The sequence below is a fragment of the Oncorhynchus keta genome, chromosome 27, assembly GCF_023373465.1.
Source record: "Oncorhynchus keta strain PuntledgeMale-10-30-2019 chromosome 27, Oket_V2, whole genome shotgun sequence".
Taxonomy (NCBI): Eukaryota; Metazoa; Chordata; class Actinopteri; order Salmoniformes; family Salmonidae; genus Oncorhynchus; species Oncorhynchus keta.
This window is the reverse complement of record NC_068447.1, coordinates 11157631-11184898: the sequence shown is the minus strand read 5'-3', so window position 1 is coordinate 11184898 and position 27268 is coordinate 11157631. Positions and strand designations below refer to the sequence as shown.

The window sequence follows — 27268 nt, the reverse complement described above, 5'->3', positions numbered from 1 at the left end:
TCTCACTGTCTCACTTTCACTGTCTCACTGTCTCACTGTCTCACTGTCTCACTGTCCTCACTGTCTCACTGTCTCACTGTCCTCACTGTCTCACTGTCCTATTGTCACTGTCTCACTGTCCTATTGTCACTGTCTCACTGTCCTATTGTCACTGTCTCACTGTCCTATTGTCACTGTCTCACTGTCCTATTGTCACTGTCTCACTGTCCTATTGTCACTGTCTCACTGTCCTATTGTCACTGTCTCACTGTCCTATTGTCACTGTCTCACTGTCCTATTGTCACTGTCTCACTGTCCTATTGTCACTGTCTCACTGTCACTGTCCTATTGTCTCTGTCTCACTGTCCTATTGTCTCACTGTCCTATTGTCTCTGTCTCACTGACCTATTGTCTCACTGTCCTATTGTCACTGTCTCACTGTCACTGTCTCACTGTCTCACTGTCCTATTGTCTCACTGTCCTATTGTCTCACTGTCCTACTGTCTCACTGTCCTATTGTCACTGTCTCACTGTCCTATTGTCTCACTGTCCTATTGTCTCACTGTCCTACTGTCTCACTGTCCTATTGTCTCTGTCTCACTGTCCTATTGTCACTGTCTCACTGTCCTATTGTCACTGTCTCACTGTCCTATTGTCACTGTCTCACTGTCCTATTGTCACTATCCTATTGTCACTGTCTCACTGTCCTATTGTCACTGTCCTATTGTCACTGTCTCACTGTCCTATTGTCACTGTCTCACTGTCCTATTGTCACTGTCTCACTGTCCTATTGTCACTGTCTCACTGTCCTATTGTCACTGTCTCACTGTCCTATTGTCACTGTCTCACTGTCCTATTGTCTCTGTCTCACTGTCCTATTGTCTCTGTCTCACTGTCTTATTGTCTCTGTCTCACTGTCCTATTGTCTCTGTCTCACTGTCCTATTGTCTCTGTCTCACTGTCCTATTGTCTCTGTCTCACTGTCCTATTGTCTCACTGTCACTGTCTCACTGTCCTATTGTCACTGTCTCACTGTCCTATTGTCACTGTCTCACTGTCACTGTCTCACTGTCACTGTCTCACTGTCCTATTGTCACTGTCTCACTGTCCTATTGTCACTGTCTCACTGTCCTATTGTCACTGTCCTATTGTCACTGTCCTATTGTCACTGTCCTATTGTCACTCTCACTGTCCTATTGTCACAGTCCTATTGTGACTCTCTCACTGTCCTCACTCTCTCACTGTCCTCACTCTCTCACTGTCCTCACTGTCTCACTGTCCTATTGTCACTGTCTCACTGTCCTATTGTCACTGTCTCACTGTCCTATTGTCACTGTCCTCACTGTCCTATTGTCACTGTCCTCACTGTCCTCACTGTCCTCACTGTCTCACTGTCCTATTGTCACTGTCTCACTGTCCTCACTGTCTCACAGTCCTCACTGTCTCACTGTCCTATTGTCACTGTCTCACTGTCCTCACTGTCTCACTGTCTCACTGTCCTATTGTCACTGTCCTACTGTCTCACTGTCCTATTCACTGTCTCACTGTCTCACTGTCCTATTCACTGTCTCACTGTCCTACTGTCTCACTGTCTCACTGTCCTACTGTCTCACTGTCTCACTGTCCTATTCACTGTCTCACTGTCCTACTCACTGTCTCACTGTCCCACTGTCTCACTGTCCTATTCACTGTCTCACTGTTTACTGTCTCACTGTCCTATTCACTGTCTCACTGTCCTACTCACTGTCTCACTGTCCTACTGTCTCACTGTCCTATTCACTGTCTCACTGTTTACTGTCTCACTGTCCTATTGTCACTGTCCTATTGTCACTGTCTCACTGTCCTATTCACTGTCTCACTGTCCTACTCACTGTCTCACTGTTTACTGTCCTATTGTCACTGTCTCACTGTCCTACTCACTGTCTCACTGTCCTACTGTCTCACTGTCCTATTCACTGTCTCACTGTTTACTGTCTCACTGTCCTATTGTCACTGTCTCACTGTCCTTCTCACTGTCCTACTGTTTACTGTCTCACTGTTTACTGTCTCACTGTCCTATTGTCACTGTCTCACTGTCCTATTGTCACTGTCTCACTGTCCTACTCACTGTCTCACTGTCCTACTGTCTCACTGTCCTATTCACTGTCTCACTGTTTACTGTCTCACTGTCCTATTCACTGTCTCACTGTTTACTGTCTCACTGTTTACTGTCTCACTGTCCTATTCACTGTCTCACTGTTTACTGTCTCACTGTCCTATTCACTGTCTCACTGTCCTACTCACTGTCTCACTGTCCTACTGTCTCACTGTCCTATTCACTGTCTCACTGTTTACTGTCTCACTGTCCTATTTACTGTCTCACTGTCCTATTCACTGTCTCACTGTTTACTGTCTCACTGTTTACTGTCTCACTGTTTACTGTCTCACTGTCCTATTCACTGTCTCACTGTCCTACTGTCTCACTGTCCTATTGTCTCTGTCTCACTGTCCTATTGTCTCACTGTCCTATTGTCTCACTGTCCTATTGTCTCACTGTCCTATTGTCACTGTCTCACTGTCCTATTGTCACTGTCTCACTGTCCTATTGTCACTGTCTCACTGTCCTATTGTCTCACTGTCCTATTGTCTCACTGTCCTATTGTCTCACTGTCCTATTTTGTCACTGTCTCACTGTCCTATTGTCACTGTCTCACTGTCCTATTGTCACTGTCCTATTGTCACTGTCTCACTGTCCTATTGTCACTGTCCTATTGTCACTGTCTCACTGTCCTATTGTCACTGTCTCACTGTCCTATTGTCACTGTCTCACTGTCCTATTGTCACTGTCTCACTGTCCTACTGTCTCACTGTCCTCACTGTCTCACTGTCTCACTGTCCTATTGTCACTGTCTCACTGTCCTACTCACTGTCTCACTGTCCTACTGTCTCACTGTCTCACTGTCCTACTGTCTCACTGTCCTATTCACTGTCTCACTGTTTACTGTCTCACTGTCCTATTGTCACTGTCCTATTGTCACTGTCTCACTGTCCTATTCACTGTCTCACTGTCCTACTCACTGTCTCACTGTCCTATTGTCTCACTGTCTTACTGTCCTATTCACTGTCTCACTGTCCTACTCACTGTCTCACTGTCCTACTGTCTCACTGTCCTATTCACTGTCTCACTGTTTACTGTCTCACTGTCCTATTCACTGTCTCACTGTCCTATTGTCACTGTCTCACTGTCCTTCTCACTGTCCTACTGTCTCACTGTCCTATTCACTGTCTCACTGTTTACTGTCTCACTGTCCTACTGTCTCACTGTCCTATTCACTGTCTCACTGTTTACTGTCTCACTGTCCTACTCACTGTCTCACTGTCCTACTGTCTCACTGTCCTATTCACTGTCTCACTGTTTACTGTCTCACTGTCCTATTTACTGTCTCACTGTCCTATTCACTGTCTCACTGATTACTGTCTCACTGTCCTATTCACTGTCTCACTGTCCTATTCACTGTCTCACTGTTTACTGTCTCACTGTCCTACTCACTGTCTCACTGTCCTATTCACTGTCTCACTGTCCTACTGTCTCACTGTCCTATTGTCTCTGTCTCACTGTCCTATTGTATCACTGTCCTATTGTCTCACTGTCCTATTGTCTCACTGTCCTATTGTCTCACTGTCCTATTGTCTCACTGTCCTATTGTCACTGTCTCACTGTCCTATTGTCTCACTGTCCTATTGTCTCACTGTCCTATTTTGTCACTGTCTCACTGTCCTATTTTGTCACTGTCTCACTGTCCTATTGTCACTGTCTCACTGTCCTATTGTCACTGTCTCACTGTCCTATTGTCACTGTCCTATTGTCACTGTCTCACTGTCCTATTGTCTCACTGTCCTATTGTCTCACTGTCCTATTGTCACTGTCTCACTGTCCTATTGTCACTGTCTCACTGTCCTATTGTCACTGTCTCACTGTCCTATTCACTGTCCTATTGACTGTCTCACTGTCCTATTGTCACTGTCCTACTCACTGTCTCACTGTCCTACTGTCTCACTGTTTACTGTCTCACTGTCCTATTCACTGTCTCACTGTTTACTGTCTCACTGTCCTACTGTCTCACTGTCCTATTCACTGTCTCACTGTCCTATTCACTGTCTCACTGTTTACTGTCTCACTGTCCTACTCACTGTCTCACTGTCCTACTGTCTCACTGTCCTATTCACTGTCTCACTGTCCTATTCACTGTCTCACTGTCCTACTCACTGTCTCACTGTCCTATTCACTGTCTCACTGTCCTATTCACTGTCTCACTGTCCTATTCACTGTCTCACTGTTTACTGTCTCACTGTTTACTGTCTCACTGTTTACTGTCTCACTGTTTACTGTCTCACTGTTTACTGTCCTACTGTCTCACTGTCTCACTGTCTCACTGTCCTATTGTCTCACTGTCCTATTGTCTCACTGTCCTACTGTCTCACTGTCCTACTGTCTCACTGTCCTACTGTCTCACTGTCCTATTGTCTCACTGTCCTACTGTCTCACTGTCCTATTGTCTCACTGTCTCACTGTTTACTGTCTCACTGTCCTATTCACTGTCTCACTGTTTACTGTCTCACTGTCCTATTCACTGTCTCACTGTTTACTGTCTCACTGTCCTATTCACTGTCTCACTGTTTACTGTCTCACTGTTTACTGTCTCACTGTCCTATTCACTGTCTCACTGTCCTATTGTCACTGTCTCACTGTCCTATTCACTGTCTCACTGTTTACTGTCTCACTGTCCTATTCCCTGTCTCACTGTTTACTGTCCTACTGTCCTATTGTCACTGTCTCACTGTCCTATTCACTGTCTCACTGTTTACTGTCTCACTGTCCTATTCCCTGTCTCACTGTTTACTGTCTCACTGTCCTATTCACTGTCTCACTGTCCTATTGTCTTACTTGACATAGCAGCACGTAGCCTGGTGGTTAGAGCGTTGGGCCAGTAACTTAAGCCTAATTGTTCCAGGGTCGCCGTTGATCATGTCTGTCCCTGACCCCGCTTTCCAAGGGCAGTTGGGATATGCAACAAACATCCTTCCAGTTCACACATGTTTAATACACGCTTCTATGCATGTGTGAAATAGGAGGAATATAAGCACCTGTCAGATGATTATTTATTGTGATCTAGTTCTATACTGTATATCCTATTGTGTGTACATATCAGTCATATTTAATATAAATATATATTATATAATTCATATTTCATCTGGCTTTTTGATTTATTGTTGACGTCGATGATTGTACTGCAATGTTTAGGGAACTGGCATGCAAGCGTTGGTGAACTACGTAAACTGTGTACGTGTCTGTTAGATTCTTGTAAATGCCACATGGTGGAGGACTTTGTTCTTACACCTGTTGTGTCTCCTCAGAAATGTCTGACTTGTGGATGTCCGACTCCTAAATGCCACAGATGCTCACTCTCTCCACAATCTCTCCCCTCTCCCCATGGCAGAAGCTCATTGCGTATGGCCACATCACGGGCAATGCCTCTGACAGTAGTGCTCCGGGGAAGAGGCTCATCGACCGGTTACTGGAGACCATTTGTAACTGTTTCCAGGGCCCACAGACAGACGAGGGGGTGCAACTGCAGATCGTCAAGGTCTGGCAGGACCCCATCCATCTCCTTTAATGAATTGCTACTTACTTATACAGAACATATACAGGACCAATCAAATGTTTGGACACACCTACTCATTCAAGGGTTTTTCTTGATTTTTTTTTTACTGTTTTCTACATTGCCAAGAGAGTGTGTGCAAAGCTGTCATCAAGGCAAAGGGTGGCTACTTTGAAGAATTTCAAATATAAAATATATTTTGATTTGTTTATCACTTTTTTTTGTTGTAATTACATGATTCCATGTGTGTTATGTCATAGTGTTGATGTCTTCACTGTTATTCTACAATGTAGAACCTAGTTTAAATAAAGAGAACCTGTAATGAGTAGGTGTGTCCAAACTTTTGACTGGTCCTAGTTGCCTCTCAGGACAAATTGCTGCCCATTATTTTCCACATCCCAGTGTGATACTACAGATATAGTAGTGATACTAGAGATATAGTAGTGATACTAGAGATATAGTAGTGATACTAGAGATATAGTAATGATACTAGAGATATAGTAATGATACTAGAGATATAGTAGTGATACTAGAGATATAGTAGTGATACTAGAGATATAGTAGTGATACTAGAGATATAGTAGTGATACTAGAGATATAGTAGTGATACTAGAGATATAGTAGTGATACTAGAGATATAGTAGTGATACTAGAGATATAGTAGTGATACTAGAGATATAGTAGTGATACTAGAGATATAGTAGTGATACTAGAGATATAGTAGTGATACTAGAGATATAGTAGTGATACTAGAGATATAGTAGTGATACTAGAGATATAGTAGTGATACTAGAGATATAGTAGTGATACTAGAGATATAGTAGTGATACTACACATATAGTAGTGATACTAGAGATATAGTAGTGATACTAGAGATATAGTAGTGATACTACACATATAGTAGTGATACTACACATATAGTAGAGATATAGTAGTGATACTACACATATAGTAGAGATATAGTAGTGATACTACACATATAGTAGTGATACTACAGATATCCGGAGCCACATCTGTCTCTTAGGGCTGGCTGTACAGTAGACGTGATACATAACCAGAGTTCATTTCAGCTTCCCATAGTGGAGCTCCAGAGTTGAGGGTCCAAAAGTCTCTTGTTCAAACAAGCTGCCCGCCACTATTGTCACGTTTGAGGACAGGTTTTTATTGGACTGACAAACATTCCTACGACATATAAAGACACTGTATATAAGATAGTTCTTCTATAATTCACAAAGGTAGTTAAAGACGCTATTTATTCTCTGTTTTCTGTCTGTATGGACTAGGGATGCTAAAATTCTGGGAACTTTTTAATAAATTCCCTGGTTTTCCAGAAATTCTGGTTGGAGGATTACAGATTAACCTTCTTATTCCCTTCTGATTCTGCAAAACTTCCAACCAGGATTTGAGGAAAATCAGGGATTTTCGGGGGGGAAGTTCCCGGAATTGTGCATTCTTTGTTCTGACCCCTCTCTGTTCTCCTGTAGGCTCTGCTGACGGCAGTCACCTCCCCTCACATTGAGATCCACGAGGGAACGGTTCTGTTGACAGTGCGTACCTGTTACAACATCTACCTGGCCAGCCGTAACCTCATCAACCAGACCACCGCCAAGGCTTCACTCACACAGATGGTCAATGTCATCTTCACCCACATGGAGACTCAGGCGGTCAGTGTACTACTGTCCCCTATCCAGACCAGTCCATATAACTCTCATATGTACATAGTCATCTATAACAAGCACTTTGACTCAATCATAGATGCTGGTGTGTATCATCTTAGAGCAAGCTGATTGACTAATGGGAATGTAAATATCTGGATTGAAACTAGACTCTGGAACTAGACGAGAAATGGATACACTCCTCGTATCTCAATAATTTCTCCGTAAGTGTATTTGTGTCTCCTTCCCGAGTCTGGGTGGAACGGCCCCGTGTCTCCTTCCCGAGTCGGGGTGGAACGGCCCCGTGTCTCCTTCCCGAGTCGGGGTGGAACGGCCTCGTGTCTCCTTCCCGAGTCGGGGTGGAACGGCCCCGTGTCTCCTTCCCGAGTCGGGGTGGAACGGCCCCGTGTCTCCTTCCCGAGTCGGGGTGGAACGGCCCCGTGTCTCCTTCCCGAGTCGGGGTGGAACGGCCTCGTGTCTCCTTCCCGAGTCGGGGTGGAACGGCCCCGTGTCTCCTTCCCGAGTCGGGGTGGAACGGCCCCGTGTCTCCTTCCCGAGTCGGGGTGGAACGGCCCCGTGTCTCCTTCCCGAGTCGGGGTGGAACGGCCCCGTGTCTCCTTCCCGAGTCGGAGTGGAACGGCCCCGTGTCTCCTTCCCGAGTCGGGGTGGAACGCCCCGTGTCTCCTTCCCGAGTCGGGGTGGAACGCCTCGTGTCTCCTTCCCGAGTCGGGGTGGAACGGCCCCGTGTCTCCTTCCCGAGTCGGGGTGGAACGGCCCCGTGTCTCCTTCCCGAGTCGGGGTGGAACGGCCCCGTGTCTCCTTCCCGAGTCGGGGTGGAACGGCCCCGTGTCTCCTTCCCGAGTCGGGGTGGAACGGCCCCGTGTCTCCTTCCCGAGTCGGGGTGGAACGGCCCCGTGTCTCCTTCCCCGAGTCGGGGTGGAACGGCCCCGTGTCTCCTTCCCGAGTCGGGGTGGAACGGCCCGCGTCTCCTTCCCGAGTCGGGGTGGAACGGCCTCGCGTCTCCTTCCCGAGTCGGGGTGGAACGGCCTCGCGTCTCCTTCCCGAGTCGGGGTGGAACGGCCTCGTGTCTCCTTCCCGAGTCGGGGTGGAACGGCCTCGCGTCTCCTTCCCGAGTCGGGGTGGAACGGCCCCGCGTCTCCTTCCCGAGTCGGGTGGAACGCCCCGTGTCTCCTTCCCGAGTCGGGGTGGAACGGCCCGTGTCTCCTTCCCGAGTCGGGGTGGAACGGCCCCGTGTCTCCTTCCCGAGTCGGGGTGGAACGGCCTCGCGTCTCCTTCCCGAGTCGGGGTGGAACGGCCTCGCGTCTCCTTCCCGAGTCGGGGTGGAACGGCCTCGCGTCTCCTTCCCGAGTCGGGGTGGAACGGCCTCGCGTCTCCTTCCCGAGTCGGGGTGGAACGGCCCCGTGTCTCCTTCCCGAGTCGGGGTGGAACGGCCCCGTGTCTCCTTCCCGAGTCGGGGTGGAACGGCCCCGTGTCTCCTTCCCGAGTCGGGGTGGAACGGCCCCGTGTCTCCTTCCCGAGTCGGGGTGGAACGGCCCCGTGTCTCCTTCCCGAGTCGGGGTGGAACGGCCCCGTGTCTCCTTCCCGAGTCGGGGTGGAACGGCCTCGTGTCTCCTTCCCGAGTCGGGGTGGAACGGCCCCGTGTCTCCTTCCCGAGTCGGGGTGGAACGGCCCCGTGTCTCCTTCCCGAGTCGGGGTGGAACGGCCTCGTGTCTCCTTCCTGAGTCTGGGTGGAATGGCCCCGCGTCTCCTTCCCGAGTCGGGGTGGAACGGCCCCGTGTCTCCTTCCCGAGTCGGGGTGGAACGGCCCCGTGTCTCCTTCCCGAGTCGGGGTGGAACGGCCCCGTGTCTCCTTCCCGAGTCGCGGTGGAACGGCCCCGTGTCTCCTTCCCGAGTCGGGGTGGAACGGCCCCGTGTCTCCTTCCCGAGTCGCGGTGGAACGGCCCCGTGTCTCCTTCCCGAGTCGCGGTGGAACGGCCCCGTGTCTCCTTCCCGAGTCGCGGTGGAACGGCCCCGTGTCTCCTTCCCGAGTCGGGGTGGAACGGCCCTGTGTCTCCTAGTCCTATTAGTTGACTGGTTCATTGGCTGGTATTGACATGCTGTTAGTTTGGTGGTCTGACTAGTTGTGTTGATCATGGCTGGTCTGTTAATTTCCCTGCATCTATACAGGCTATAGAGGCTCAGGAGAAGGATGGACTATGTCTGCCCAAGCAGAACCCTTCCCCTGGGCAGATGTCTGGTGGTTCCCCCCGGTCAGACTCCACCCCAGACCTCAACGGGACCCCTTCTCCTGCAGCCAGCACACTGGACCTTAATACCATCTATGGCCAACTGGAGGAGTGCAAGACTGAGGAGGATGTGACTGCTACAGAGGAGCACAGAGAGGACACACCACCTCCAGGTATTGGCCTCCTTTGTATTCATACTCAGCATTGATCTGTGCTGTTCCAACCCTGTTCCTGGAGAGCTACCCACCTTTAGGTTCACACCAGGGCTCTCCAACCCTGTTCCTGGAGAGCTACCGTCCTATAGGTTTACACTAGGGCTCTCCAACCCAGCTACCATCCTATAGGTTTACACTAGGGCTCTCCAACCCTGCTACTGTCCTATAGGTTTACACCCCAACCTTAATCAGCGCACTTGATTTACCCCCTTTTTCCCCTCCCATTTTCAAGTACGATCTTGTTTCTTCGCTGCAACTCCCCAACGGGCTCGGGAGAGGCGACGGTTGAGTAATGCGTCCTCCGAAACATGACGCGCCAAACCCGCTCGCTTAACCCTGAAGCCAGCTACACCAATGTGTCGGAGGAAACACTGTTTAACTGATGACAGGAATCAGCCTGCAGGTGCCTAGACTGCCACAAGGAGTCGCTAGAGCTTGGTGAGTCAAGTAACCCCCCCTCCCCCCCAAAACCCGGACGACACTGGGCCAATTGTGCGCCACCCTATGGGACTCCCGGTCACAGCCGGTTGTGGCACAGCCTGGGATCAAACCCGGGTCTCTAGTGACACCTCAAGCAATGCAGTGCCTTAGACCGCTGCACCATTCGGAAGGACCACGCACTTCATGTTAATCATTTCTGGTTGATGAGACGAATCTGGTTATTTACAACTGTGGTTGGAGTGAGAACTTACAGGAGTGTCGCTCTCCAGGAACGGGGTTGGAGTGAAAACCCACAGGAGGGTAGTTCTCCAGGAACAGGGTTGGAGTGTAAACCTACAGGAGGGTAGTTCTCCAGGAACAGGGTTGGAGTGTAAACCTACAGGAGGGTAGTTCTCCAGGAACAGGGTTGGAGTGTAAACCTATAGGAGGGTAGTTCTCCAGGAACAGGGTTGGAGTACCCTGGTGTAAACCTACAGGAGGGTAGTTCTCCAGGAACAGGGTTGGAGTGTAAACCTACAGGAGGGTAGTTCTCCAGGAACAGGGTTGGAGTGTAAACCTACAGGAGTGTTGCTCTCCAGGAACAGGGTTGGCTGCCATAGATCATGATTTTATTGTAAGACATTTCTGAAGCTCACATCATCCTCATTAATTTGACAATTGGTCTTTTTCCTCATCAATAGTTTTTAATGATCCACTTCCAGAAACACCACCAGCAGTAACACAGTCAGTAGAGGAAGGGGATGAAGGGGGAGGGGGATCAGAATTAGGGGAGAGGGGGACATGGGGAGTAGGTCAGGTCGATTCAAAGCCAACAGAGCAACCAACGACTGATGTGGAGGAGGAGGAGGCCGCAGAGCCAGAACCACAGACCCAAACTGCACAAGGTCAGTAATTGGTTGTGATCGGAGTGACTGGACAGAGTTTGTTATTCAGGGATTGCCTGTCATTTACACACCTGTATCAAGGTTCCTGCCTTCTAGTTTTTCCAGGCCATTGTGCTTCTGCATTGCTTGCTGTTTGGGGTTTTAGGCTGGAAAAGCGCTTTGTGACATCTTCTGATGTAGAAAGGGTCTTACAATCAAATGTGTTTTATATCTGACTGGTCTGTTCCACCCCTCCACACAGCAGGGGACCATCCCCCACACATACCACCAGAGCACCCTGATCTGATGCCCCCTACACCCAGGACAGTTAGGAACCAGATGAACGGCATTATGGGTGACCATGTTTCCGTGTCCTCTACAGACATCTTGGTGAGTGATCTCTTAAAGGTGAAATAAAAAAAATAAAAATAAATCTTGCATGTGTCACATCAAAGGTTTTATGGGAACTGTGATTCCTGATGATTTTTACCCTTAATTAATTATACATAGTTATGCTCAGTTTTAGTTATGTATTGACAATTGCATGGTACATTTTAAAGCTGTTCTGTTTTTTTTCTCGTTGTGTGTTTTAGGATTTAGAGTCCATGCAGGGTGTCCAGAACACTGTTGGTTTCTCACACATCCTGCAGAAAGACGCCTTCCTGGTGTTCCGCTCCCTCTGCAAACTGTCCATGAAGCCGCTGGCGGACGGATCCCCTGACCCAAAGTGAGACATCATCCACTAGTCCTTCAGCCCTTCAGCCCACTAGCCCTTCAGCCCACTAGTCCTTCAGTCCTTCAGCCCACTAGTCCTTCAGTCCTTCAGCCCACTAGTCCTTCAGTCCTTCAGCCAACTAGCCCTTCAGCCCACTAGTCCTTCAGTCCTTCAGCCAACTAGCCCTTCAGCCCTCGCTTCCCTGCTCAGTTCACACCCACAACTTCACCTTTCCCTTCATCTCATCACCTAAACCAAGTCCACATTTTTCTGCTTTCTGTTCACAATAATGTCATTTAGCAGACTTGTTTTACCCATAAGCGACTTAAGTCATGTGTGCATGTATACATTCTGTGGTCCCGGGAATTGAACCAACTATCCTGGTGTTGCAAGCTTCATGCGCTACTAGCTAAGCTACAGAAGACCACCAGGCCCCAATACAGGACTATATCACTAGCTGCCACTTACTTGATATAACTAGAGTGTTTAAAGATCCTGAGGTTTTCTGGAGGTTATACGTTCTAGACTGAGTGTCTTCAGTGTCTCTAATGTCAAACCCTGAGGCTGGGAGTCTGAATAGACTAATGCTGAGCCTGATCACTGCTTCCAAACATAAGAGGGGCGTGTTCTAGTTTAAACCTAAATGCCTATATTCAACTGAGGCTATAGACTGTACAAGACATCCATATACTACACTGTTGAATATTTACACCCCCCATCTCCTCTGGCTTTTTCCCATGTGTCCTCCATCTCTCCTTTATCCAACTTCTTCTTTCCCCTCTTCCTCTCCACTGTTTTTTAACCCTCTCTCTCGCCCTCTCTCTCGCCCTCTCTCTCTCGCCCTCTCTCTCTCGCCCCCTCTCTCTCGCCCTCTCTCTCTCTCGCCCCCTCTCTCTCTCGCCCCTCTCTCTCTCTCGCCCCCTCTCTCTCTCGCCCCCTCTCTCTCTCGCCCCCTCTCTCTCTCGCCCCCTCTCTCTCTCGCCCCCTCTCTCTCTCGCCCCCTCTCTCTCTCGCCCTCTCTCTCTCGCCCCTCTCTCTCTCGCCCCCTCTCTCTCTCTCCCTCTCTCTCGCTCGCCCTCTCTCTCTCTCTCGCCTCTCTCTCGCTCGCCCTCTCTCTCGCTCGCCCTCTCTCTCGCTCGCCCTCTCTCTCGCTCGCCCTCTCTCTCTCGCCCTCTCTCTCGCTCGCCCTCTCTCTCTCTCGCCCTCTCTCTCTCTCGCCCTCTCTCTCTCTCGCCCTCTCTCTCCCTCAGGTCCCATGAGCTGCGCTCCAAGGTGGTGTCCCTGCAGCTGCTGCTGTCTGTGCTCCAGGGGGCGGGGCCTGTCTTCCGCTCCCACGAGATGTTTGTCAACGCCATCAAGCAGTACCTGTGTGTGGCCCTCTCGAAGAACGGTGTCTCCTCTGTGCCAGAGGTGTTCGAGCTCTCCCTCGCCATCTTCCTCACCCTGCTCTCCCACTTCAAAGTCCACCTCAAGATGCAGATTGAGGTGTGAGATGCAGGAGTTAAATAGAGGTTTAATCTGGGATTTTATTTAGAGTCCTGTCATTCAGTTCAGAATAGGCAACAGGGAATGAAAATAAATGATGCGACTACCTACCATCTTTCCACCCCTCACTCTCTACCCCCCTCACTCTCTCTCTACGCCCCTCACTCTCTCCTAACTCCCTCTCCTCTCTCCTAACTCCCTCTCCTAACTCCCTCTCCCCTCTCCTCCCTCCTAACTCCCTCTCCTCTCTCCTAACTCCCTCTCCTCTCTCCTAACTCCCTCTCCTCTCTCCTAACTCCCTCTCCTCTCTCCTAACTCCCTCTCCTCTCTCCTAACTCCCTCTCCTCTCTCCTAACTCCCTCTCCTCTCTCCTAACTCCCTCTCCTCTCTCCTAACTCCCTCTCCTCTCTCCTAACTCCCTCTCCTCTCTCCTAACTCCCTCTCCTCTCTCCTAACTCCCTCTCCTCTCTCCTAACTCCCTCTCCTCTCTCCTAACTCCCTCTCCTCTCTCCTAACTCTCTCTCCTCTCTCCTAACTCTCTCCTCTCTCCTAACTCCCTCTCCTCTCTCACTCTCTGAAACTCAGGTGTTCTTCAGGGAGATTTTCCTGACCATCCTGGAAACGTCATCCAGCTCCTTTGAACACAAGTGGATGGTCATTCAAACCCTGACACGGATATGTGCAAGTAAAAACACATGCTGCTGTTTATGTACCATTTACCACTCAACCCTCATTGAGACCTGTCTCAGTTTAATCTCCCCCTCAAGTAAAAACACAGGCTGCTATTTATGTACCATATACCCCCCCCTCATTGAGACCTGTCTCAGTTTAATCTCCCCCTCAAGTAAAAACACAGGCTGCTATTTATGTACCATATACCCCCCTCATTGAGACCTGTCTCAGTTTAATCTCCCCTCAAGTAAAAACACAGGCTGCTATTTATGTACCATATACCCCCCTCATTGAGACCTGTCTCAGTTTAATCTCCCCCTCAAGTAAAAACACATGCTGCTGTTTATGTACCATATACCCCCCTCATTGAGACCTGTCTCAGTTTAATCTCCCCCTCAAGTAAAAACACAGGCTGCTATTTATGTACCATATACCCCCCCCTCATTGAGACCTGTCTCAGTTTAATCTCCCCCTCTTCAAACCCTTCACCCCAGATGCTCAGTGTGTGGTGGATATCTATGTGAACTACGACTGTGACCTGAACGCTGCCAACATCTTTGAGCGTCTGGTGAATGACCTGTCTAAGATTGCCATGGGAAGGAGTGGCCAGGAGCTGGGGATGACCCCTCTACAGGTGACCTCACACTGACCTGTCAGTAGTTAACTACCAAATATGGTCAGAATTAGAATCACTTTTATTTGCCAAGTACCTTGACAGTCAGAGTGATAGACAACATTTAGAGACAGAATACAGACAGAGGAATTTACAGAGTTATACAATATATACCGGCAGGGTAGCCTAGTGGTTAGAGTGTTGGACTAGTAACCGGAAGGTTGCAAGTTCAAATCCCTGAGCTGACAAGGTACACATCTGTCGTTCTGCCCCTGAACAGGCAGTTAGCCCACTGTTCCTAGGCCGTCATTGAAAATAAGAACTTGTTCTTAACTGACTTGCCTAGATAAATAAAGGTAAAATAAAATAAAAATCATAGTTGGCTTTTCAGTCATTTATCTGTTTCTGTGTGTTTGAGCTCTGTATATGATGTCACCGACCATTAACAGGAGAAATACAGTACCAGTCAAAAGTTTTAACACAGCTACTAATTTGATGTCTTCACAATTATTCTACAAATTATGAAATAACACATGGAATCATGTAGTTACCAAAAAAGTTCAAATCAAAATATAGTTCATATTTTAGATTATTCAAACAAGACACCCTTTGCCTTGATGACAGCTTTGCACACTCTTGGCATTCTCTCAATCAGCTTCATGAGGTAGTCACCTGGAATGCTTTTCAATTAACAGGTGTGCCTTGTTCATGGGGCGGCAGGGTAGCCTAGTGGTTAGAGCGTTGGACTAGTAACCGGAAGGTTGCAAGTTCAAATAAGATTTGTTCTTAACTGACTTGCCTAGTTAAATAAAGGTAAAATAAATAAATAAAAAGTTAATTTGTGAAACTACTACTAAAGGACACCAATAAGAAGAGACTTGCTTTGGCCAAGAAACACGAGCAATGGATATTAGAACGGTGGAAATCTGTCCTTTGCTCCGAGTCCAAATTTGAGATGTTTGGTTCCGATGGTCGTGGCATTGAGAGATGCCGAGTAGGTGAACGGTTGAGCTCTGCATGTGTGGTTCTCGCCGTGAAGCATGGAGGGGGAGGTGTGATGGTGTGGGAGGCTTGCGACACTGTCAGTGATTTATTTAGAATTCAACGCACACTTAACCAGCATGGCTACCACCGCATTCTGCAGTGATACGCCATCCCATCTGGTTTGGGTTTAGTGGGACGATCATTTGTTTTTCAACAGGACACTGACCCAACACACCTCCAGGCTGTGTAAGGGCTATTTGACCAAGAAGGAGCGTGACAATCACCCGACCTCAACCCAATTGAGATGGTTTTGGATGAATTGGATAGCAGAGTGAAGGAAAAGCAGCCAACAAGTGCTCAGCATATGTGGGAAGTCTTTCAAGACTGTTGGAAAAGCATCCAAGGTGACTACCTCAGGAAGCTGGTTGAGAGAATGCCAAGAGTGTGGAAAGCTGTCATCAAGCCAAAGGGTGGCTACTTAGTAGATTCTTCAATTTTATTTAGATTTGTTTAACACTTTTTTTGGTTACTTCATGATTCCATATGTGTTATTTAATAGTTTTGATGTCTTCACTATTATTCTGCAATGTAGAAAATCTTAAAAATAATGATAAACTCTTGCATGAGTAGGTGTGTCCATGAGTAGGTGTGTCCAATCTTTTGACTGGTACTGTATTTTCCAGGAGCTGAGTCTGCGTAAGAAGGGCCTGGAGTGTCTGGTGTCCATTCTGAAATGCATGGTGGAGTGGAGCAGAGACATGTATGTCAACCCCAACCTGCAGGCCAACCTCGGTGAGTATAATGAGCTGTGTGTGTCTAGCTGTGAACAACTAGGTGTGTGTCTTGACCCTGCTGTGTGTGTGTGTGACCCAGGCCAGGAGCAGCCGTCGGATGGTGAGGGTGCGGAGCGCAAGCTTCCTGACCAGACGACGTCTCGTAGAGGCAGCGTCAGCTCTCTGGACTCCACCATGTCATCTAGTGTCCAGTCCTCCCAGCCTGACCACCCAGAACAGTATGAGGTCATCAAACAACAAAAGGACGTCATTGAGCACGGCATTGAGCTGTGAGTCACTCCTCCCCTCTGACGTTCTCTGTATCTGTCTATCAGTCAGGGCGATGTCTCGAGGCCTGTCTAATGATATCTGTAGTAGCCATAGATTATTTGTGTCACCATCTCTCAAGGTTCAACAAAAAGCCCAAGCGAGGTGTCCAGTACTTACAAGACCAAGGCATGCTGGGAACCACAGCGGAGGAAATCGCCCAGTTCCTGCATCAAGAGGAGCGCTTGGATACGGTGAGCTCCTCACCACAACCTCCTAGCCCTTCACCCAACTTATATCACTGGGAAAACATGGAGAACTTTGATTCAATATCCTCTCCAGAGTATGTAACAGGTTGTTATGGTGATGCGCTCAGCCTTTACTTTGCACAACAACAACAAAAAGGTTGTCATTGTAAAACGCTGTTGTGTATATAACGGATTTCCGTGGTTATATAAAGGTTAAATAAAATAAACTCTTACACAACGTTTTATTTATTTCCTCAACTCCCCTCTCCTCTCTATAGACACAGGTAGGGGAGTACCTGGGGGAGAATATCCGTTTCAACAAGGAGGTGATGTACAACTATGTGGACCAGCTGGACTTCTGTGGCCGGGACTTTGTCTCTGCTCTGAGGGCTTTCCTGGAGGGCTTCCGGCTCCCAGGAGAGGCCCAGAAGATTGACAGGCTCATGGAGAAGTTTGCTGCCCGATACCTGGAGTGTAACCAGGGGTAAGGAATGTGGCTCTATGCTACCTGCAGGGGGAGGCATTGAGATTTTATACACTCCCTGGAAACCTGTCATGAAGAACGTCCTCAGTTATAGATACTGTGTGGATGTTGCTTCTTTAATGTCTGTGATATTGATGTGCTACCCCCCTCCCCCCGTGTTATATTGATGTTACTCCCCCCGTGTTATATTGATGTTACTCCCCCCCGTGTTATATTGATGTTACTCTCCCCCGTGTTATATTGATGTTACTCTCCCCCCGTGTTATATTGATGTTACTCCCCCCGTGTTATATTGATGTTACTCCCCCGTGTTATATTGATGTTACTCCCCCCGTGTTATATTGATGTTACTCCCCCGTGTTATATTGATGTTACTCCCCCCGTGTTATATTGATGTTACTCCCCCGTGTTATATTGATGTTACTCCCCCGTGTTATATTGATGTTACTCCCCCCGTGTTATATTGATGTTACTCCCCCGTGTTATATTGATGTTACTCCCCCGTGTTATATTGATGTTACCCCCTCCCCCGTGTTATATTGATGTTACTCCCCTCCCCCGTGTTATATTGATGTTACCCCCTCCCCGTGTTATATTGATGTTACTCCCCCGTGTTATATTGATGTTAGTCCCCCGTGTTATATTGATGTTACTCCCCCGTGTTATATTGATGTTACTCCCCCCGTGTTATATTGATGTTACTCCCCCCGTGTTATATTGATGTTACTCCCCCATGTTATATTGATGTTACTCTCCCCCCGTGTTATATTGATGTTACTCCCCCCGTGTTATATTGATGTTACTCCCCCCCGTGTTATATTGATGTTACTCCCCCCGTGTTATATTGATGTTACTCTCCCCCCGTGTTATATTGATGTTACTCCCCCCGTGTTATATTGATGTTACTCCCCCCGTGTTATATTGATGTTACTCCCCCCCGTGTTATATTGATGTTACTCCCCCCCGTGTTATATTGATGTTACTCCCCCGTGTTATATTGATGTTACTCCCCCGTGTTATATTGATGTTACTCCCCTCCCCGTGTTATATTGATGTTACTCCCTCCCCGTGTTATATTGATGTTACTCCCCCCCGTGTTATATTGATGTTACTCCCTCCCCCGTGTTATATTGATGTTACTCCCCTCCCCCGTGTTATATTGATGTTACTCCCCTCCCCGTGTTATATTGATGTTACTCCCCCCCGTGTTATATTGATGTTACTCCCCCCCGTGTTATATTGATGTTACTCCCCCCGTGTTATATTGATGTTACTCCCCCCCGTGTTATATTGATGTTACTCCCCCCCGTGTTATATTGATGTTACTCTCCCCCTCCGTGTTATATTGATGTTACTCCCCCGTGTTATATTGATGTTACTCCCCCCGTGTTATATTGATGTTACTCCCCCGTGTTATATTGATGTTACTCCCCCCGTGTTATATTGATGTTACTCCCCCGTGTTATATTGATGTTACTCCCCCCGTGTTATATTGATGTTACTCCCCCGTGTTATATTGATGTTACTCCCCCGTGTTATATTGATGTTACTCCCCCTCCCCGTGTTATATTGGTGTTACTCTCCCCTCCCCCCGTGTTATATTGATGTTACCCCCCGTGTTATATTGATGTTACTCCCCGTGTTATATTGATGTTACTCCCCCGTGTTATATTGATGTTACTCCCCCCCCGTGTTATATTGATGTTACTCCCCCCGTGTTATATTGATGTTACTCCCCCGTGTTATATTGATGTTACTCCCCCGTGTTATATTGATGTTACTCCCCCCGTGTTATATTGATGTTACTCCCCCGTGTTATATTGATGTTACTCCCCCCGTGTTATATTGATGTTACTCCCCTCCCCCCGTGTTATATTGATGTTACTCCCCCCGTGTTATATTGATGTTACTCCCCCGTGTTATATTGATGTTACTCCCCCTCCGTGTTATATTGATGTTACTCCCCGTGTTATATTGATGTTACTCCCCCGTGTTATATTGATGTTACTCCCCGTGTTATATTGATGTTACTCCCCCCGTGTTATATTGATGTTACTCCCCCCGTGTTATATTGATGTTACTCCCCCGTGTTATATTGATGTTACTCCCCCGTGTTATATTGATGTTACTCCCCCTCCCCGTGTTATATTGATGTTACTCCCCCTCCCCGTGTTATATTGGTGTTACTCTCCCCCTCCCCGTGTTATATTGGTGTTACTCTCCCCCTCCCCGTGTTATATTGATGTTACTCCCCCGTGTTATATTGATGTTACTCCCCCCCGTGTTATATTGATGTTACTCCCCCGTGTTATATTGATGTTACTCCCCCCGTGTTATATTGATGTTACTCTCCCCGTGTTATATTGATGTTACTCCCCCGTGTTATATTGATGTTACTCCCCCGTGTTATATTGATGTTCTCCCCCCCGTGTTATATTGATGTTACTCCCCCCCGTGTTATATTGATGTTACTCCCCCCCGTGTTATATTGATGTTACTCCCCCCCGTGTTATATTGATGTTACTCCCCCCGTGTTATATTGATGTTACTCCCCCTCCGTGTTATATTGATGTTACTCCCTCCGTGTTATATTGATGTTACTCCCCCCGTGTTATATTGATGTTACTCCCCCCCTCCCCCGTGTTATATTGATGTTACTCCCCCCCTCCCCCGTGTTATATTGGTGTTACTCTCCCCCTCCCCCGTGTTATATTGATGTTACCCCCGTGTTATATTGATGTTACTCCCCCGTGTTATATTGATGTTACTCCCCCGTGTTATATTGATGTTACTCCCCCGTGTTATATTGATGTTACTCCCCCGTGTTATATTGATGTTACTCTCCCCGTGTTATATTGATGTTACTCCCCCGTGTTATATTGATGTTACTCCCCGTGTTATATTGATGTTACTCCCCCGTGTTATATTGATGTTACTCCCCCGTGTTATATTGATGTTACTCCCCCCGTGTTATATTGATGTTACTCCCCCGTGTTATATTGATGTTACTCTCCCGTGTTATATTGATGTTACTCCCCCGTGTTATATTGATGTTACTCTCCCGTGTTATATTGATGTTACTCCCCCGTGTTATATTGATGTTACTCCCCCGTGTTATATTGATGTTACTCCCCCGTGTTATATTGATGTTACTCCCCCGTGTTATATTGATGTTACTCCCCCCGTGTTATATTGATGTTACTCTCCCCGTGTTATATTGATGTTACTCCCCGTGTTATATTGATGTTACTCCCCCGTGTTATATTGATGTTACTCCCCGTGTTATATTGATGTTACTCTCCCCTCCCCGTGTTATATTGATGTTACTCTCCCCCTCCCCCGTGTTATATTGATGTTACTCTCCCGTGTTATATTGATGTTACTCCCCCTCCGTGTTATATTGATGTTACTCCCCCGTGTTATATTGATGTTACTCCCCCGTGTTATATTGATGTTACTCTCCCCCCCCGTGTTATATTGATGTTACTCCCCCCCGTGTTATATTGATGTTACTCCCCCCGTGTTATATTGATGTTACTCCCCCGTGTTATATTGATGTTACTCCCCCCCGTGTTATATTGATGTTACTCCCCCTCCGTGTTATATTGATGTTACCCCCCCCCGTGTTATATTGATGTTACTCCCCCTCCGTGTTATATTGATGTTACCCCCTCCCCCGTGTTATATTGATGTTACCCCCCCCCCGTGTTATATTGATGTTACTCTCCCCCTCCCCCGTGTTATATTGATGTTACTCCCCCCGTGTTATATTGATGTTACTCCCCCCGTGTTATATTGATGTTACTCCCCCCGTGTTATATTGATGTTACTCCCCCGTGTTATATTGATGTTACTCCCCCGTGTTATATTGATGTTACTCCCCCCGTGTTATATTGATGTTACTCCCCCGTGTTATATTGATGTGCTACCCCCCGTGTTATATTGATGTGCTACCCCCCGTGTTATATTGATGTTACTCCCCCCGTGTTATATTGATGTTACCCCCCATGTTATATTGATGTGCTACCCCCTGTGTTACATTGATGTTATAATTGATGCGCTACCCCACACCCCCGTGTGTTATATTGATGTTACTCCCCCCGTGTTATATTGATGTGCTACCCCCATGTTATATTGATGTGCTACCCCCTGTGTTACATTGATGTTATAATTGATGCGCTACCCCCCGTGTTATATTGATGTTACTCCCCCGTGTTATATTGATGTTACCCCCCGTGTTATATTGATGTGCTACCCCCCGTGTTATATTGATGTGCTACCCCCCGTGTTATATTGATGTTACCCCCCGTGTTATATTGATGTTACTCCCCCCGTGTTATATTGATGTTACCCCCCGTGTTATATTGATGTGCTACCCCCCGTGTTATATTGATGTGCTACCCCCCGTGTTATATTGATGTGCTACCCCCCGTGTTATATTGATGTGCTACCCCCCCCATGTTATATTGATGTGCTACCCCCCTGTGTTACATTGATGTTATAATTGATGCGCTACCCCCACACCCCCGTGTGTTACATTGATGCACTACATGATCTTGCCCCTGCAGACAGGGGGAGTTTGCCAGCGCAGACACAGCCTACGTCTTGGCCTTCTCCATCATCATGCTGACCACAGACCTGCACAGTCCACAGGTCAGAACACCAACCAACCAATCAGTCGGTCTGGTTTTATGTATATACACTACCGTCAAACGTTTTAGAAAACCTACTCATTCAAGGATTTTTACATTTTTTTTATTTTACTAATTTCTACATTGTAGAGGACATCAAAACTATTTGATTCTTCCAATACCCACCCTTTGCCTTGATGACAGCTTTGCACACTCTTGCCATTCTCTCAACCAGCTTCATGAGGTAGTCACCTGGAATGCATTTCAATTAACAGCTGTTAATTTGTGGAATTTCTTTCTTTCTTAATGCATTTGAGCCAATCTGTTGTGTTGTGACATGGTAGGTGTGGTATACAGAAGATATCTTTTACCAAATAGGGCTCAAGTTCATATTATGGCAAGAACAGCTCAAATAAGCAAAGAGAAATGACAGTCCATCATTACTTTAAGACATGTAGGTCAGTCAATACGGAACATTTCAAGAACTTTGTAATTTTATTCAAGTGCAGTTGCAACAACCATCAAGCGCTACGATGAAAGTGGCATAGCGTTACCAGCCTCAGAAATTTAAATATATTTTGATTTGTGTAGCACTTTTTTTTTGGTTACAACATGATTCCGTATGTGTTATTTCATAGTTTTGATGTCTTCACTATTATTCTACAATGTAGAAAAAATAAAGAAAACCCCTTGTGTGTGTGTGTGTGTGTGTGTGTGTGTGTGTGTGTGTGTGTGTGTGTGTGTGTGTGTGTGTGTGCACAGTCCACAGGTCAGAACATCAACCAGTCAGTCTTTAGAAAAAAAAAACATATGCAGTACCAGTCAAAAGTTTGGACACCTACTCATTTAAGTTTTTTTTTTTTTCTTTTTTCTCTACGTTGTAGAATAATAGTGAAGACATCAAAACTATGAAATAACACATACGGAATCATGTAGTAACCAAAAAAAGTGTTAAACAAAATATTTTATATATTTGAGATTCTTCAATGTAGCCAGCCTTTGCTTTGATGACAGCTTTGCACACTCTTGGCATTCTCTCAACCAGCTTCATGAGGAATGGTTTTCCAACACTCTTGAAGGAGTTCCCACGCTTTTCCTTCACTCTGCGGTTCAACTCATTCCAAATCCTCTCAATTGGGTTGAGGTCTGTGATTGTCGAGGCCAGGTCATTTGATACACTAAATTACTGACAGTGTCACCAGCAAAGCACCCCCAGACCATCACACCTCCTCCATGCTTCATGGTGGGAACCACACATGTGGAGATCATTTGTACACTTGCTCTGCATCTCACAAACACACAGCGGTTGGAACCAAAAATCTGGACTCTAATGTCCATTGCTCATGTTTCTTGGTCCAAACAAGTCTCTTCTTCTTATTGGTGTCCTTTAGTGGTTTCTTTGCAGCAATTTGAACATGAAGTCCTGATTCACGCAGTCTCCTCTGAACAGTTGATGTTGAGACGTGTCTGTTACTTGAACTCTGAAGCAGTTCTTTGGGCTGCAATTAGGGTAGCCTAGTGGTTAGAGTGTAGAGGCGGCAGGGTAGCCTAGTGGTTAGAGTGTAGAGGCGGCAGGGTAACCTAGTGGTTAGAGTGTAGAGGCGACAGGGTAGCCTAGTGGTTAGAGTGTAGAGGCGGCAGGGTAGCCTAGTGGTTAGAGTGTAGAGGCGGCAGGGTAGCCTAGTGGTGGACAGGGTTAGTGGTTAGAGTGTAGAGGCGACAGGGTAGCCTAGTGGTTAGAGTGTAGAGGGGACAGGGTAGCCTAGTGGTTAGAGTGTAGAGGCGACAGGGTAGCCTAGTGGTTAGAGTGTAGAGGCGGCAGGGTAGCCTAGTGGTTAGAGTGTAGAGGTGGCAGGGTAGCCTAGTGGTTAGAGTGTAGAGGTGGCAGGGTAGCCTAGTGTTTAGAGCGTAGAGGCGGCAGGGTAGCCTAGTGGTTAGAGTGTAGAGGCGGCAGGGTAGCCTAGTGGTTAGAGTGTAGAGGTGGCAGGGTAGCCTAGTGTTTAGAGCGTAGAGGTGGCAGGGTAGCCTAGTGGTTAGAGCGTAGAGGCGGCAGGGTAGCCTAGTGTTTAGAGCGTAGAGGCGGCAGGGTAGCCTAGTGGTTAGAGCGTAGAGGTGGCAGGGTAGCCTAGTGGTTAGAGTGTAGAGGTGGCAGGGTAGCCTAGTGGTTAGAGTGTAGAGGGGGCAGGGTAGCCTAGTGGTTAGAGTGTATAGGCGGCAGGGTAGCCTAGTGGTTAGAGTGTAGAGGCGGCAGGGTAGCCTAGTGGTTAGAGTGTAGAGGCGGCAGGGTAGCCTAGTGGTTAGAGTGTAGAGGCGGCAGGGTAGCCTAGTGGTTAGAGTGTAGAGGCGGCAGGGTAGCCTAGTGGTTAGAGTGTAGAGGCGGCAGGGTAGCCTAGTGGTTAGAGTGTAGAGGCGGCAGGGTAGCCTAGTGGTTAGAGTGTAGAGGCGGCAGGGTAGCCTAGTGGTTAGAGTGTAGAGGTTGCAGGGTAGCCTAGTGGTTAGAGTGTAGAGGGGGCAGGGTAGCCTAGTGGTTAGAGTGTAGAGGCGGCAGGGTAGCCTAGTGGTTAGAGTGTAGAGGCGGCAGGGTAGCCTAGTGGTTAGAGTGTAGAGGCGGCAGGGTAGCCTAGTGGTTAGAGTGTAGAGGCGGCAGGGTAGCCTAGTGGTTAGAGTGTAGAGGCGGCAGGGTAGCCTAGTGGTTAGAGTGTAGAGGCGGCAGGGTAGCCTAGTGGTTAGAGTGTAGAGGCGGCAGGGTAGCCTAGTGGTTAGAGTGTAGAGGCGGCAGGGTAGCCTAGTGGTTAGAGTGTAGAGGCGGCAGGGTAGCCTAGTGGTTAGAGTGTAGAGGCGACAGGGTAGCCTAGTGGTTAGAGTGTAGAGGCGACAGGGTAGCCTAGTGGTTAGAGTGTAGAGGCGGCAGGGTAGCCTAGTGGTTAGAGTGTAGAGGCGACAGGGTAGCCTAGTGGTTAGAGTGTAGAGGCGACAGGGTAGCCTAGTGGTTAGAGCGTTGGACTAGTAATCGGAAGGTGGCAAGTTCGAACCCCGAGCTGACAAGGTCTGTCGTTCTACCCCTGAACAGGCAGTTAACCCACTGTTCCCAGGCCGTCATTGAAAATAAGAATTTGTTCTTAACTGACTTGCCTGGTTAAATAAAGGTTAAATAAAGGTTAAAAAAAAAAAAAAACAATAAAAAAAAATAAAAAAAATTGAGGTGCAGTTAACTCTTGTGAACTTATTCTCTGCAGCAGAGTTAACTCTGGGTCTTCCTTTCATGTGGCGGTCCTCATGATTGGCAGTTTCACCATAGCGCTTGATGGTTTTTGCAACTGCACTTGAATAAACTTTAAGTGATTTTAAATTTTCCGCTTTGACTGACCATAGCTTAAAGTAATGATGACCTGTCGTTTATCTTTGATTATTTGAGCTGTTCTTGCCATATGGACTTCACAACAACTTTTTTGCTCTAACGCATTAAGAAAAGGCACACCTGTTAATTGAAATGCATTCCAGGTGACTACCTCATGGAGCTGGTTGAGAGAATGCCAAGAGTGTGCAAAGCTGTCATCAAAAAAAGTGAGGCTACTTTGACGAATCTCAAATATAAAATGTATTTTTGATTTGAAAACACTTTTTGGTTACTCCATGATTCCATGTGTTATTTCATAGATTTTATGTCTTCACAGTTATTCTACAATGTAAAGAAACAACTACCTGGAATGAGTAGGTTTAGCAGACACTTTTATCCGAAGCGACTTAGTCAGTTATACATACATTTTACATATGGGTGGTCCCGGTAATCAAACCCACTACCCTGGAGTTACATGCTTTACCAACTGAGCTACAAAGGACCAAAAAGTTACCATGCATTGCTCATCCGGGATTTGAACTCCCAACCCTTCCTTTGTGAACCCACCACCAGAACTCGACCAGACCGTCATTTAGCCTGTTCATACCTACCTATGGCCAGTTGTTTTTAGTAACGGAGGTCCCCACCGTTATGTTACAGGTGAAGAACAAAATGACCAAGGAACAGTACATCAGAATGAACCGTGGCATCAACGACAGTAAGGACCTGCCTGAGGAGTACCTGTCCTCCATATACCATGAGATCGCTGGCAAGAAGATCGCCATGAAGGACAGCAAGGAGCACACTATCACACCCAAGACTAGCAAGCACAGTAAGTAGAGGAGCCAGGGTATGACAAAAGAGACATTCTATTTAGAGTTGAGCCAACATTTAGAATAATGTTCTGATTCTAGACTTTCAGTTATTATTTTAAATATTCCCTTTGTCATGTTAATGGGGTTCTAACATGGCTGTTATAGAATGCTGTAGTGTCATGTTAATGGAGTTCTAACATGGCTGCTATAGAATGTTGTAGTGTCATGTTAATGGAGTTCTAACATGGCTGTTATAGAATGCTGTAGTGTCATGTTAATGGAGTTCTAACATGGCTGTTATAGAATGCTGTAGTGTCATGTTAATGGGGTTCTAACATGGCTGTTATAGAATGCTGTAGTGTCATGTTAATGGAGTTCTAACATGGCTGCTATAGAATGTTGTAGTGTCATGTTAATGGAGTTCTAACATGGCTGTTATAGAATGCTGTAGTGTCATGTTAATGGAGTTCTAACATGGCTGTTATAGAATGCTGTAGTGTCATGTTAATGGAGTTCTAACATGACTGTTATAGAATGTTGTAGTGTCATGTTAATGGAGTTCTAACATGGCTGTTATAGAATGTTGTAGTGTCATGTTAATGGGGTTCTAACATGACTGTTATAGAATGTTGTAGTGTCATGTTAATGGAGTTCTAACATGGCTGTTATAGAATGTTGTAGTGTCATGTTAATGGGGTTCTAACATGACTGTTATAGAATGCTGTAGTGTCATGTTAATGGAGTTCTAACATGGCTGTTATAGAATGCTGTAGTGTCATGTTAATGGAGTTCTAACATGGCTGTTATAGAATGCTGTAGTGTCATGTTAATGGGGTTCTAACATGACTGTTATAGAATGTTGTAGTGTCATGTTAATGGAGTTCTAACATGGCTGTTATAGAATGCTGTAGTGTCATGTTAATGGAGTTCTAACATGGCTGTTATAGAATGCTGTAGTGTCATGTTAATGGAATTCTAACATGGCTGTTATAGAATGTTCTAGTTTCATGTAAATGCATCACAATGCAGAATCCTCAATGTCACGTCTCTCTGAACACACGTCTCTCTGACAAGCTTTCTAATCCAGTATGTATTATGTCAGCTGAACCCCTACACCAATCTGCCCAGGGGGAATTGTAGCCCTACTGGTTGCCTAGGAAACGTAGGTGTTGGTCATGTGATACTGTCAACCCAGAACTAATATTT

At 46.9% G+C, this 27268-nt stretch overlaps 1 protein-coding gene and 1 long non-coding RNA gene across 5 annotated transcripts in view; both read left to right on the top strand.

Annotated features, from left to right (window-relative positions):
* Nucleotides 1–27268, top strand: part of LOC118360256 (brefeldin A-inhibited guanine nucleotide-exchange protein 2-like) — a 65242-nt gene that overhangs the window by 9150 nt on the left and 28824 nt on the right. The window contains exons 4-18 of one of the 3 annotated variants that reach the window (XM_052481672.1): nucleotides 5457–5603; nucleotides 7103–7282; nucleotides 9461–9692; nucleotides 10877–11059; nucleotides 11301–11428; nucleotides 11632–11765; nucleotides 13004–13238; nucleotides 13824–13923; nucleotides 14405–14544; nucleotides 16191–16299; nucleotides 16381–16570; nucleotides 16690–16801; nucleotides 17074–17279; nucleotides 21848–21932; nucleotides 25908–26079. In XM_052481672.1, the coding sequence (XP_052337632.1) occupies nucleotides 5457–5603; nucleotides 7103–7282; nucleotides 9461–9692; nucleotides 10877–11059; nucleotides 11301–11428; nucleotides 11632–11765; nucleotides 13004–13238; nucleotides 13824–13923; nucleotides 14405–14544; nucleotides 16191–16299; nucleotides 16381–16570; nucleotides 16690–16801; nucleotides 17074–17279; nucleotides 21848–21932; nucleotides 25908–26079 (2353 nt within the window). Of the gene's footprint in view, nucleotides 1–5456; nucleotides 5604–7102; nucleotides 7283–9460; nucleotides 9693–10855; nucleotides 11060–11300; nucleotides 11429–11631; nucleotides 11766–13003; nucleotides 13239–13823; nucleotides 13924–14404; nucleotides 14545–16190; nucleotides 16300–16380; nucleotides 16571–16689; nucleotides 16802–17073; nucleotides 17280–21847; nucleotides 21933–25907; nucleotides 26080–27268 lie in introns of all 3 variants that reach the window. The other 2 variants (XM_052481671.1, XM_052481670.1) reach the window with 2 other exon arrangements.
* Nucleotides 23676–24806, top strand: LOC127912441 (uncharacterized). 2 transcript variants are annotated; one of them, XR_008082737.1, is made up of 3 exons: nucleotides 23676–23758; nucleotides 24155–24385; nucleotides 24419–24806. It is a non-coding gene; the product is annotated as an uncharacterized LOC127912441 (long non-coding RNA). The 2 variants fall into 2 exon arrangements; XR_008082736.1 differs by having other exon boundaries at nucleotides 24122–24385.